At 47.8% G+C, this 14,521-nt stretch overlaps 1 protein-coding gene across 1 annotated transcript in view; it reads right to left on the bottom strand.

The window, feature by feature from the left end:
• Positions 1-227: 227 nt before the first annotated feature.
• The window catches only part of NTN3 (netrin 3), a 61,405-nt gene continuing 47,111 nt past the window's right edge, over positions 228-14,521 (bottom strand). Inside the window, exons 5-6 of the mRNA XM_077828949.1 lie at positions 3,643-3,717; positions 228-556 (exon numbers count right to left, since the gene is read on the bottom strand). Coding sequence (XP_077685075.1) covers positions 228-556; positions 3,643-3,717 — 404 coding nt within the window. The remainder of the gene's footprint in view (positions 557-3,642; positions 3,718-14,521) is intronic.

The raw sequence follows: 14,521 nt of genomic DNA, 5'->3' as shown, positions 1-14,521 counted from the left end.
CTCCTCTTTAAAGGCTTGTCCTTACTGTGTTACTTTTAATCAACATTAAGGACACACACCCCCCCCAGGCACACCTGGGCCTTCACGCACACAAAGGAACCCATCGCAAATATACACTATAGACAGGAGAGTCTGTTCTCGCTATATATATATACAGAGTCTCTGGGGAACAGTCTGAAGAGTGCGCATAGGGCGGGGACTTTAGTAAGGGACAGACACAAAACCCATCATGGTTTCAAACACTTCCCCTTCTTCTCTCGCCGCTGCAGTTTCCGCAGGCGCCGGGTCCAGGCATCCCGCCACTGGATAACCAGGCTGTTCTTGTCTGCCATTAGTCCTGGACGGTCAGTGGGGTTTTCGCTGATCCCCATGACAAGGTATTTTCTGCTGATTTGGATCTTGGGGCACTTGCAGGCCAGGTCTTTCATGTGGATCCACAGGAAGTTATCACCACGCTTCACGCGCTCGTCGCGGCACTTGTAGACCGAGAGGACGTTGACGGTGAACTTAGCCCAGTTGGCCACTGTCTCCATGTCTAAGACATTCACTTGGACAACTGGGGGAGAGACAAAGAGAGATGTTCAGAGTGGAGCAAGGGTCAGTGATGATACTCTTTTAGGGTGACCAGATGTCCCAATTTTATAGGGACAGTCCTGATATTTGGTTTTTTTTCTTATATAGGCTCCTATTACCCCCCACCCCTGTCCCGATTTTTCACACTTGCTATTTGGTCAGCCTATACTCTTCTTCCACCCCACCTCCCACCCCCTTGTTCTGGCAACAGGCACATTTGCATGGCTCAATCTTTGTGGGATTGTTTCTGCTCTGACAGGGGAACCACCCACCCTTTAAGAAACCACTCTGTCCTGTTTCACTGCAGCTTCTCGACGGACCAATTCCACAAGATCTAGTTACATCTTCTTGCCACAACACTCAGTTCCTTGGCACTAGAGATGCTTGGAATTTTTCCTTCAAAACAGTTTTTGGGGATGAGAAATGGCTTTGTGATGAAAACAAAAATGCTCACAATAAATTTTTCAGTAAAAAATTTCTGGTTTTGGTAAAATTTCCCACAAAAAATGAAAAAAAAATCACCAACTTTTTTTGTTTTTGTTTTTTTATGAAAAACTGGAAAATTTAACGCCCCCCCAACCTCATACCAATTTTCCAAAATTGCCAGCGAAAAGTAATTAGCATTTTTTGACCAGCCTTACTCAGCACAGCTATCCCCATGCTTCTTAAAGCAACAAGCCCCCAGGGCACAGCTTCTGTGGTCCAGAGGATGTTTGAGACTGCTGAGTGCTCAGAAAAGGCAGCCTTCAGGAGCCTACTGAGCCTCCAAATTCTACCTGCACTGCTGGAGGACAAGATGTTGCTTAATTTTCCTTTTCAGACACACATTGCTAGTCAGTGACATTCACCCTGCTTTGGGACTGTCATATGGTTCTGAGTTTTGCTGGCCAAACATGATTTCATCTCAGGCCAGGTACATGAGGAAGGGGCAGGACGCTGGGGAAACCAAAGTGGAAAGGCACTGATTTGGCCCTGGAAGACACAGGGCAGCAAAAAGAGTTGGAAGGCCTGATTCTCCCTTCACTGACACTGGTGTTAATTGGGGTTAATTTTACTGAGGTCAATAGGGTTATGCTGGGTTAAAACCTGTGTCAGGTTTCAGAACGAGGCCACATTAACTTGGAACGCCTCAGACCTCCCCAACCACGACCCAGTGACGGGACTCCTGACAAGCAGTTGTAGCAGCTGCCTGGCTGGCTGGGCTACGGGTAGTACTGGGTGTTTGTAGCCTGTCACTCAGGAGATGTACACTCAGTTTCTAGTTCTGCCACTGAGTCCTTAGGTGACCTGGAGCCAGTCACTTACAATCTCTCTGTGCCTCAGTTCTCCATGGCGAGAATGACGTTTCCCTGCCTCTCAGGAGTGTTGTGAGGATAAAGTCATGCCTATCTGTGAGGTGCTCATATGTGGTCCATAGGTACAAAGAGCAGTTCAGGGATCATAGAATCATAGAATATCAGGTTTGGAAGGGACTTCAGGAGGTCATCTAGTCCAACCCCCTGCTCTAAGCAGGACCAATCCCAAACTAAATCAGGGGACTGAAGAGGAAAATCAGGGGTCACCCTAAAAGAAATAGTTGGAAAGTACCTGGAAATTAGAGTTTTGTGGCTCAATAGATATTTGCCGGCAAACACAATGTTGAATTTTTCGACACTGAAATGACCCACACTTAGAATTCCTTTTATGGGGGATCTACAAGCTCCCATGAGTCTATTACGGGCACATATGGCACAGGTGGCTACTTGGAACCCTTCCACTGAAAGTCCTGAGAAACGTAAATGGGTTAAAGTTGCAAGAAAGTCTAGCTGAATGGAAGGACTAGTTCTGGTGAGCTCTTCTCTCTCCAAGCTCACATTCACTCCAGCCTCCTCCCCCACCCCATGACTCAGAGCCATCTGACAGCCATTTCTATTGCTCTCCACCTTGCCAAAACCATCTTTTCGGCTGGAGCCAAGGGTTCCTGTGGAAGATCAATCAACCAGCTCTCTCTAGCGAACCTCCCTCCACGCCCGAGTGTGAATGGCCCTGTGTCACAGTGATTAACAACGTGCAGTCAGCATCCGCCCAGCCTGGCCTCACAGTAGTGATTCACATCAGCTTTCTCCCAAGACCCCTCAGACAACAAGAGTATGGAGAAAATGTTCTTTGTAAGGTATCTGGCAGGCAGGGAGGGATGGAGCGGGAGAGGGCATGGAATGGTTTAACAGGTTTGCTTTAATGAATGTCATGCTGGTGGAAAGGGCCAGACTGACAACACCAGACACTGAAGGTGTCACTTTGCCTCCACGGCAGGTACCAGATGGGCAGTGGCAGCACTAGCTTCCAGCACCCCCTCATCGGTGCACTTCAGCAGTGTTCTAGACAGACGGCCTCAAGGAGTGAGAGGGTCACCTATACTCCATGTATATTCGGGGTGAATTTGGGGAAGATGGCTTCCCTTGAAGTGTCTGGAAAATTGGCCCCCTCCATTAAATTAAATTAAATCTGAGTAATTGAAGCCCAGAATTCCTGACTGCAGTTGCAAATCAGATAATTAAAACACCAAATTCTCAGATTCCTGCCTGCAAATGCATATTCAAGCCATTGAACAAGATAGCCTTTAATTTTTAGCATCTCTACCAACTAGGGTGCTGATTGCCATCTCTTACAGTGAGGGTGAGGGTCAGCTGAGGAAAGATAGGGGATGTGGACACCAGTCCACCATTGGCCAGAGACCACCATGCGCCATCGAACTACCACCAGATGGCAATGACTTTTGGTCACCACTGACCTTGGATGCCTCTCTGTAAGCAGCTGGATCTCTGGCTAGATTGAGGCCCAACAGGAGAGGAACAGAGGGTGGGGGAAGCTTGGATGGAGTGAACACAAACTGAATTCCCCTCTCAGTCCAGAAGAGCACGACCCGCCTAGGGCAGGGTGAGATGCTCCGACAGATCAGGGTGGGACAGAATTGTGTTCCCATCCCAGGACTGGGTTTGCCCATCCAAGGCGTGGCAGCAGGTGTCCGCTGGCCCATTTCCTCACTCTTCTTCCCTGCGAAGTTGACTTCAGGAAGGAAGAGCAGCTTACCATAATCCTTCTTGCAGTATTTTTTCATATTAATCTTGTAGTTGCCTTTGGCTGGCTTGCAGTACGAATCACAGTCTGCAGAGAAGGAACAGAGCAAACTAAGAGCTGAGTAGTTTCAAACAAACCCCGTACAAGCAAAACCATCACAACCGGGGGGAAGGAGAGGCTAGGGGAAGTTTGCATCTCTCACCTGCAACACTGTACGCTGGTATTAACAGTGAATCACCCACTTGGGGCAAAGACTAATAAAAGGCAATATCATTTCATACAGCAGATTTCAGAGAGACTGAATCCTCAAACTCTCTAGAGCTTTTGAGCCAGATCCTCAGTTGATGGAGCTCCTCTGACTTCAGCTGAGCTCTGCTGATTTACAGCAGCTGTGGATAATAAAACTATAGAGCTAATAATAAATAACAGCGGTGGCCGAGAGAAATCGAGAGGCACAGATTTTAAGCTCTTCAGACAGGGACTGTCTTTGTATGTGTTTGCACAGCTTCTAGCATAATGGATTCTTACTGTGTCTTTTGGGATAACATAATGAGAATATTAAATAATAATAACCATGGGCAAGGGAGAAAATGTGTCCTCAGCTTAGATTTGAGATGGACAGTGGAGTATTAGAGGCAAGGTGTCCCGGGTGGTAGGAGCAGCAAAGGAGAAGGTTCTTGCACCACCAATAGCCAGATTGTGAGAATGAGGCTGATGCTAGCTAAATAAAGGAGCTGGGAGAGAGGCCCAGAGAGGCCAGATCTTCAGCTGATGTAAATCAGCATAGCTCCGTCAAAGCCAACAAAACTACACTGATTTACATCAGCTGAGATTCTGGCCCCATGTCCCTTAGGATGGGCTGGAGAAAGTTCCAAAGAGGGAGTTAGAACACATTTTGCCAAACTCATGTAATTCCACTGAAGTTGAGGGTGTTACTCCAGGGATGAACTTGGACCATGTAGAATCCTTTTGACCTGTATTCTGATGCAGACAGGAAGTCAGCGGAACTGTCTGTGGCATGGGTTGGGCTCAAGCCTCCTCATAGGTGTGAGGAGGCAGGAGCAATGCAGTTCTGCACATGCCAGGTCCTGGAGCTCTGGGAAACAGAGCTGCAGAGAAGGGAGTTGCAGGAATCCAAGGGAGAGGAGCTCCAAGGGGAAAGGTGGTGAAATCACGGCAGGATCACGCAGGAGGTGTGCTGCAGATCTGAGGGATGTAGGAGGAGAAGGAAATTGGAGTCCAGGGTAACATCAAGGCTACGGGTATGGAGACAACAGGAAACAACAGAGTCCAGCAACAGATAGGTACGTTTGAACACGTTCCATCTCCCTATCCCACAGCACACCGGCAGTGTAGGAGGCTGCTCTGCTGCAGGAGGTGTTTCCCTGAATAACCTGAACACACTCCACCTCCCACCCGTGGGGGGCATTGCGCTGCTGGGACGTGGCCGGGGAGGTGTTCTTTGTGGACATGCAGCATCATTCCAGGTCTTTGGCACAGCACAGGGCGTTACGCTCCCTGATCTGGCCACGTTCCCTGGGGCTGGGCTCATGCCATAGGCCAGCCTTTTTATGCCTATTACTGGAAGCCCCAGCTTTGCATGGAGAGCAGAGCAGTTCTGGAGCCTTTCTCCCCAATGTCTTTGATCCCAAGGATTTCCCAAAGCAGCCCCCTCTTCATTCCTTTCTCCTGCCACCGTCCTTTGAACAGCTCAATTTGTCTCTCTCTGCACATTTTGCTTAGGTTGTGTTTTTCTGAGCCCATCTTTCTTCCTTTCTTCCCCTCTTGCAGATTCTCTATCCAGCTTGGCTCCATTTCCCCTGGGACAGAGCAAGCAGTCAATGAAGCTCTCTTTGTCTGTTGGTTGCCAGAGGGATCGGAGAGAAAGAAACAAAACAAAACACCAACCTCCCCGTGCCAACTTCCACAAGAAAAAAGGAAGAAAACCAGAAACACAAACGGACCCTGGATTCTGCTGCTCTCTCCCTTTCCGCCCTGCTCCCTTTTATTCTGGCCTTTGTGCTGCTGGCTCCAAATTTGTCACTGATAAAAGCAGCTCAGCACGAAGCTAATTCCCCAGCAAAGGGGAGTGAGTGCTGTCCTCTACCCCAGCTTGCCCTGCCCACCTCAGCTGGGCTCACGGTGCCCAGGGGGCACCGGTCTTTTCCTGCTTCGCTTTGTTCTCCTCTCCCTTTTTATTTAGGGAAGCACAGAGCCACACTCTGGCAGCTTTTATGACAAAGACATTTATGCTAGGTTTTTCCATTTCTCTCCCTTCCCTTTTTGAATGAATCTAGCGCTGACAGAGGATGCTCCACTGCCCATCCTGGGGCCTGAATCCCTTTCTTTGTTAACAGAACAAGTACAGTATGGGTAGCAGCAGTGCAAGCTTCCTGCACATCCACTGCCACCAATGGATCTGAACCATGACTCCAAGGCATGGTCTAGGGAGAGAACACAGTTCGTTCTCCATGACCCATTCAGTCCTCAGCTTCTCTGCTGAGTGGGCAGCCCGAGTGACCTTGGCAATGGTGGTTTTTGGACATGGACCTTTCTCCCCTGGGAAATAGTCTGAGATGGCCAGCTCATTCCACACAGGCCATGGAGCTGCTGCCAGATGGGGCTGACTTTCTGACAAGGGTCAGAACTTTATTATGTTTACGCCTTATGGGGAAAATTCACTCCTGTGCAGAGCCTATTTTCAGGGCTTTAGTGGACTTTTGAGATCTTGTGCAAGGAGTGAACTACACATTATTTTTAACTGTTTTTGGAGAACTGCTCAGTGCTGCTTCTGATGTCGCTGATACTGGCTTTACCTGCCCTGAATTATTCCAGTGGGCTCAAATCTGCTCTTGGTGAAACCACTACAAATCTAATCCAACTCAGCTGGTTTACACAGCCATTACTGTAGATTTACATCAATGGAAATAGGCGAGAATTTGACTGGCTGATCTCACCTGAGTTGCTCCTGATTTACACTAGGGTTTGAAAAACCAGAAGGAAGCCTATAATGTCATTGCTATTTTTTTAAATAATGGTAGCAAAACTAAACACAACAACATAACTTGAAGTAACAGGTCTACCTAAAAATCTGAAGACTAAATGGGAAAGGAACAATGGGCAGATTAAAAATACAGGAACTTCTCCATAGTAGTTTAAGAAACTCTACGGGTCAGATCCTTAATTGGTGTAAATGGCTATATTTGGACTCTTTTGTGAGCTAGTTGTTCAAGCTAATCAGTTGGAAAGTCTTGGCTCCTATACAGGAGTTATTTCAGGCCCAAGTGCTCCAGCCGTGACAAGAAGATTTCATCCCCTCAGTTTGGTTGTGTTTATGGTAGAGCCCCTCCCTCCCCCCCGAAAATGGATTTTCCATTCCACAGAATCTTTGGAGAACTTGAAATTTTTTTTTCATCCCAAATGAAGAGGAAAAGCCAAAATTTCACAAATTTTCACAAAACAAAATTCGCACCCCCCCTGCCCCCCCGGTCAACCAAAACATTTTGTTTTAACTTTGACCACTTATTATTATTTTAAATGTTTTCATATAAAATAAAGTAAATTTCAAAACAAAACATCTGGAAGTTTTGACATTTTTGAAATGTTTTTCCCAAAATGAACTTTCATCAAAATCGATACGATTTTGCAAAAAAACTATTTTCATCATGATGGCATGTCTCAACAGCAAATTGTTTTGATAAAAAGTTTTCACCCAGCTCCAGTTTATAGGGCACATGTGAAATGCCCCAATTTAAGATACTGTGATTTAGCAACTGCCCCAGCTTCTCTGGTGTGTTAAGGCTGCTTTGTACCATTCTGCTTTAAAGTCTGTCTATTGAATCCTGGGAAACTCACCCAGCATAGGCATATAGCACCCCCTCTTCCCCCATCCCTCCTGTCATGGCGGGGAGCACGGCTGAGGCAAGGAGGGCAGCTTGTAGATGTTGCTGTGGAGATGCTCACAAGTAGGCTAGGCTAACCTGGGTGCTCAGACCCAGGTACTGATCACCCAGGTTAACTGGGCAGTGTAACCATAGCCTTGGTGTTTGACGTCTGTCCTTAGGCTTCAAATGCAGCATTCAAGGAACCCACAAAGTGCAGGTTTGTCCAGAAGAGGATTCAGGGTGAGTCAAGAATCCCACTGCAAGACCTCGTGCCAGTCTCTGCTCTCATGCCTTCATCAGACCTGTATCCCTAATGCTGTATCACTAATGCAGTGGGGCACTAAGGGCCCTGTCAGAACCAGCGCCTCACTGGGCCAAGCACTGGCTGTATCTGCATGCAGACTAACTCTCCGTGGGAGAGAATTCACAGCAGTAAGTATCAGAGAGCAGCACCAGACTGGGGCAGATGGCACTGGGGCTGGTGGCAATAGCATAGCTCCGAACCACATCCAGCCACGGGATGGGAAGTTGTTCAGAAAGCTGAAAGGAGAAGGGATGCAAAAGAAGGAGGAGTGCTAAATGGCCATACATGGCCTAGTGTTAGTCTGATTACAGAGACCTGACTAGGTTCCATCTACACTTTATCGATGTTGGAACGGGGTCAAGTGACAACTGTGTTATAACCAATCCTCTAACTGGGTTGTAATTGTGGCACACACGGGGTATACGAGAGACTGTGATGAGTGACAATTTGCTAACACCTCTCCCTGCAGTAAGCCAGTAGATTATAGTCCTGGGGCAAAGCCCTGGGTTGTGGAGAAGAGGTTCATGAGATGTGCAGAGCGGATGGGAAGAGAAGGAGAGACAGAGCAACCCTGGCAGCTGAAAAGCTTTGAAGAAACTGAAGTTTAAGCCAGCGACCACTGCCAGGGAGATCTGGCCTGAGAAAGAGCCATAAATCTGAGCCTTTTTTTTTTTTTGGTATAATAATAATGTTTTTAAGTGCCACAAGATGTAAACTAATCTACTTAGTTAGAAAAACATGTTTCTAGGGAATTGAACGATTTCTCTTGAAGAAACCAGGAGGGTTTCAGAGGAAACAGCGAAGTTCTTTACAAAGACTAGAAATTATTATTAGCACCATTATTTGTAAAAGCTATAAAGATTTCCAAAAGATCATTCCCCCTTCACTGTGCCACCCCACCATTCTGTCCCAGTCCCCCCCGCACAATGCTGCTAGAAGCTCATCAGCAGAAGATTAAGCAGGAACATAACACAGAGGGCTGAGGGCAGCATGAGATGCGGAGGCCGGGGAGAGAAGTTGGCAAGTGGGAGGAATGAAAAATGATGTGGGAAGTGGGTGCGGGAGACAGTGGATAAAGTTTTCAAAAGTGACAGATTTTTAAAGGTATTTCAGTACCTAAAGATGTATTTTCTAATTGTATTTTCAAAAGCACTGAGGGTGCCAAACTCCCTTGGAATCCCATTTGACTCCCACCTGCATCTTTAGGCACCAAAATACCTTTAAGAATCTGGCTCCAAGTGATTTAGGATCCCATCTCCCGTTATCAGAAGGGACTCAGGCACTTGGAAGCCCAAGTCTATGGGCATTTTTGAAAATGGGACTTGGGCTGTTGAAGATTTTCCCCAGTGTCCCAAGATAGAAGGAGGAGGAGTAAGGGAACAGGAGGCTGGAGAGATGAGAGCCTGTCTGCTCTGGTGAAAACCCTGATTCAGTCACAGGCAGCCAGCATTCAGCCCTCCTGCACTGGGGTTGTCAGTGCTCCTGAAGTGTAAGCAAGGGTGAGCTGCACTTGAAACAGGGATGGAACCTGGTTAGCTTCTCTTTGCCTACAGGTAGGAGGCAGCACTGGTGCATACACATGGACTGCTGATCTCCAAGAGTTGCCTGGGTCCTATTCCCAAGGGTAACAAGGCAGGAAGAATTGAGGATGAAATGCAGACAGAGGAATTGAAAGATGGAACAGAGTGGGAAGGATGACTGAGGAGAGGGAGGCATGAAGATGAGTTTGGGGGGCAGCCAGAGACCTGGTGTGACGGGTGGGAGATAAAAACAAGAAAATACACCAGACACGAAGCACACAGGTGACATCTTCACTCTCCCTGCAGCCTCCCCACTCAGTCCTGGGTTTTGAAGAAAAAAAAAACTGCTCTGGATTTATAGTCATGATTAATATAATACAAATGTGATTATGAAAGAACGGAAACAGTGTTTGGAATTAATAATTTAGGCTTTTTTTAACCTCTGTTTTGTGCCGAGGAACATTCCTAGAATATAAAATTAATTTCTACTTCAATTTATGTAAGAAACTTAAAAAAAAACAAGAAACCCTCATTATTTATCTCCCCTTCTCTCCTCCCCCATTCTACCACATGGCCCTGAGTCTCAGCTAAATTCAAACCATTTGATACTGTTCTGGTCATGGAACGTGGCCTTGAAGTGGGCGTACATATACTTTGCACTACCAGAGCAGTGTAACAGAGCCACAGTGGAAGTAAGACTCATGCCCCACATGGGAGGGTATGGCTGGGTGTGACTGCAGTCCAAGCTGACATACTGGAGCTAGCTTTTACCAGTGTCACTTATTTTGCTCGAGTGGAGCTGGAATAAGCGCTGTTGGCAAAGGGGTAATTTTGCTAGAGCTTGTCTTGTGGCAGCTTCACTCTTCCAGGCCCCAGGATTTTGCCAGTACAGCTATGTAGGCACAAACCCCACCCCGACTGACACAACTACGTCGGCAAAAGGTTGTAGCATAGACCTGACCAGCAACGTGGGCTCATAGTTCAGACAAGACGAGGAAGTGATTTTCCTCTCACGGGCATTGCTGTAAATCAGGAGTGACTCCACTGTGTTAACTGGAGTTATACGGACAGGAGAGTCAGGCCTGGGCTTGTCTCTTTCTGGGGTTACTCATTGTGCTGGGCATGGTGGAGACACCGCTCCGGGATGCTGTGATGCTGACCTGTGAGCGGAGCAAGAGAAACAAAAGACACAGAAGGGAAGGGACAGAAGAGTTGAGAAAAGAGTGCAGGGTGCAGCAAATCTGTTCCAAAGGCAAAGCAAAGAAAAGCCTCAAATCAAGTGGATTTCTGGCCCCATGAGCCAGGGCTGTGCTACACCCTTTATATCAATCCTGAAGGGTAACCCTATAAAAGTGTCAAGAGAAGTTGGACAGCCATCAGAGGAAATGTTTCACAAGCACCTCTCTCACTTGCCAGCTGCCAGAGCATTTTTTCCTCTTCCCAGCTCCCTTGAAACTTCCCGGACATGGTGTTATACACGCTAAGGGGATTTAGAAAGAAGATCAGTTTAAGTCTGACTGGCTCCCCAGATATCATCCAGGTGGAACAGACACCCACCCATCTGCCTCCCCCTGTAATAACCACCCTCCCCACCAGAAAAAGTACATGTAGCTCTGAGCTCGGGGTTCCCTCCAGGATGCAGAGGACATCTGGGAGCTGGGGGACCATCCACAGAGTCAGCTGTTGCCAGAGCTGAAGAACAGATGTACACAAGTGTGTGATGGGGCGAGAGTTGACGTTTGGGGAGGGGGTGGTATGAGGGAGTCCTGGGGGGCACAATCCCATTGCCTACTGTGTTGGCACCACTCAGAACGAAATATTCCATGTGGAAAGGGAAATCAAAGCAAAGGGACCGCAGCCAAAGCCAATCCACAGCTGATGTTTCCTCTTTCTCCACTGGGTGAGGTATAAATGGGCCCAGTGTAAATCCATCTGTGTTCCCAGGGTACAGCACGCAGCCCTGCTCCAGTGTGGCTAAGCCACCGGCACTGGCTGGGACAGAACTGCCAGGGGAGCTCTGGTGGAGGTGAGGGTGAATGGAGGGGATCCCGGCTGTGGCTATGGGTGAAGGTGAATGGAGGGAATCCTGGCTATGGCTGTGGGTGAGGGTGAATGGAGGGAATCCTGTCTGTGGGTGAGGCTGAATGGAGGGGATCCTGACTGTGGCTGTGGATGAGGGTGAATGGAGGGGATCCCAGCTGTGGCTGTGGCTGTGGGTGAGGGTGAATGGAGGGGATCCCGGCTGTGGCTGTGGGTGAGGGTGTGTCTTTGCATGCAGAAGAGGGAATGCTGTTTCCATGGCATGCTCCCTGCTAGATCCCAACCCCTCATGGACCGAGGTCTGGAGGCTGGTAGGGGGCATGGGGCCAGCTGGTCTCTAGTGGATACTTCCCCCTATTGCATGGGGCACTGCAGTGTAAGTCACTGCAGACAGCCTACAAGGTGTAAGCAGCCCCTGCCCCAGTCATGAGGGATGCTTTTGGTAGCAAAGTTACTGCAGGACCCATGCTGACCAGCAGAGGAAGGCAGCCAGGCTGCAGGGCAGAGACAAGAGGTCCTCACAAGGCTGTCCAATGGATTCCCTGAACCTCCGACCTCATCCATGGGAGCAAACCTCTTCACATGCAAGGAAACTCCAAGACACGCTACTCTGCATGGGAAGCAGCAGCATAGGGCAGAAATTGCCTGACTGTTAATAATAAATAACATATGATATTCACATAGAACCACCCATCTCTGAGAATTTCAACGCACAAACTGCAAACACAGCAGGAATGACATCGCCCACCCATGACATGCAGCCACCTCTGGGGTGACTCACAGCAGCTATTTTATAGCACTCAACTATTGGTAAACTGTTGGGCCAAGTCATCCACTGGTACATCAGTGTAATTCCTTTGACATCTGGCCCTTAAATTGCAGGTCTCAGGACAACCTTTGAGTAGCAGCCTCAGCCATATGTAAAGCTGCCCTTAGGAAACAGGCCCATTGAAGGTACAGGGGAGTTGGGCACCTAACTCACCTAGGCACTTCTGTAATTTCCCCTAGGTCCTATCAACATTTTAGGCTCCAAATACCATTGTAAATCTGGCCTTAAGACATGGCTGCATCATTTCTGCTGTGTCATAGCACCTGGGAATCCCAGCATTGAGACACAATGTCATAATGTCATCACTTGGACTACAAAAAACGAGAAGTCCAGTGGCACCTTAAAGACTAACAGATTTATTTGGGCATAAGCTTTCATGGGTAAAAAACCCACTTCTTCAGATGCATAGAGTGAAAATTACAGATATAGGCATAAACATACTGGCACATGAAGAGAAGGGAGTTACCTTACAAGTGAAGAACCAGTGTTGACAAGGCCAATTCAGTCAGGGTGGATGTGGTCCACTCCCAATAATTGATGAGGAGGTGTCAATACCAAGAAAGGGAAAATTGCTTTTGTAGTGAGCCAGCCAGCAATTTTCCCTCTGTTATGGCATAGCACCTGGGGACTTTCCACACTAACACACTACTGGATCCACTCCCCGACAGGACAGCACCCAGCTGCCGCTGGCAGTAAGCCATGACATGCACTGAACTATAGCATGGCCCACAGGAAACCTCCAGCACTGAGACCTAACCACACTACAGCACTCCAGAAGCTCTAGCACTGAGACACTTGGATCACTTCTGTTATATATCAGGCCCTGGAATCCCCACCACTGAGACACAACCGCAGCCCCCTGAGCCCGAGCCCCAGGACACAGTTGGATAGCTGCCACTATCTTACAAGTACCACAGCTGGACACATCTCTCACCACTGCAAATCTCTAGAATCCTGTGCCAAAGTCCTTTGAAATGGGGATAAGCTCTCATTGGGTTCTGCTTAAAGCTTATGCCTGGTCTGTTTGCACAAGAGCGAGCTTTTTCTTTACAGGTCCCTGCAAATGAGAGACTCCCAGTGCTGGGAAGAACCAGGCACAGGGCGGGCAGATCACGTGCCATTGCCGGGGCTGGCAAAAGCTGGGCAGTGGTACCACAAGTGCATTGGCAGGGATGGGGATGTCCCAAGCAGCTGTGGAGTAAGAGGTGATGCCAGTAGAGTTTGCACCCACTCACCCACCCATCATTGTGGAGTTTTCTTACATGTCCTAGAATTTAAGGCCAGAAGGGGCTCATGGAATCTGACCTCCCACACAGCCCAGGGCACTAAACCAAATCACCCTTTTAGTACATCCAATAACCTATCTTAGACTAAAGTATTCCAGCTCTGGAAACTAAACTATCTTGTGCCACAGGCAGAGATCAGGAGGGACTGAGGTGCTACCAGTGTCCAAGGCCCCTGCAGGGCAGGAAATACATTTTGTGAGATAGCCCCAAATGATCATACCACTAGACCACTAACACTCGCTATGACGCTCTCTACCTCGGGGGAAAACCCTATACCCCCATGTTCATCTTTATAAAATGATTGTGTGGTATCCAATGCGAAGTTTGTCATGTCGGGTGTCTTCGGAAGGCTCATGATGCCCTGAGCATTGTTGTTAGTGTAATGTTATAGTAATTGTTACAGTAATGTTATAGTAAGGTTATAGGTTATAATTTCATGTATGTAGTTATGAGGCTGAAAATCCACATGGCTTAAAATAAGCCCAGGCAAAAACTCTGCAAGAGCAGAAAGCCAGTTCACACCTCATCAGGGCAGCTATGGGACAAACCCAGCCCAGCTTCACAGTCACAAAGGACGTTGGCCTAGGCAGCAACAAAAGAATCTGTTGGACTCTTGAGGGAATCACCCCCCTTCCTTTGGTCAGTATGGGACTACAATGAGGTAATGCTTACCTGACTCTAAGGGGGAAGGGGAGGGCAAAGCCAAGAGTGAAGAAAGAACATGATAAAAGGGAGAAACATTTGCCATGCTCTCTCTCTCTCTTTCACCTACATCTATAGACACCACACCAAGTGACTGAAGCGCTGATCAAAGCGGAGAGCCTGGCTGAAGCACAACCAGCTAGCCTGTGGTGAGAAGCATCTAAGTTTGTAAGGGCATTGAAAGAGTTAAGATCAGCTTAGAATGCGTTTTGCTTTTATTTCATTTGACCAAATCTGACTTGTTATGCTTTGACTTATAATCACTTAAAATCTATCTTTCATAGTTAAAAATGTGTTTATTCTACCTGAAGCAGTGTGTTTGGTTT

The sequence above is a fragment of the Eretmochelys imbricata genome, chromosome 10 (assembly GCF_965152235.1).
Source record: "Eretmochelys imbricata isolate rEreImb1 chromosome 10, rEreImb1.hap1, whole genome shotgun sequence".
Lineage (NCBI taxonomy): Eukaryota > Metazoa > Chordata > Testudines > Cheloniidae > Eretmochelys > Eretmochelys imbricata.
Note: the sequence above shows the minus strand (reverse complement) of the source record. Positions and strands in the feature narration are given on the sequence as shown.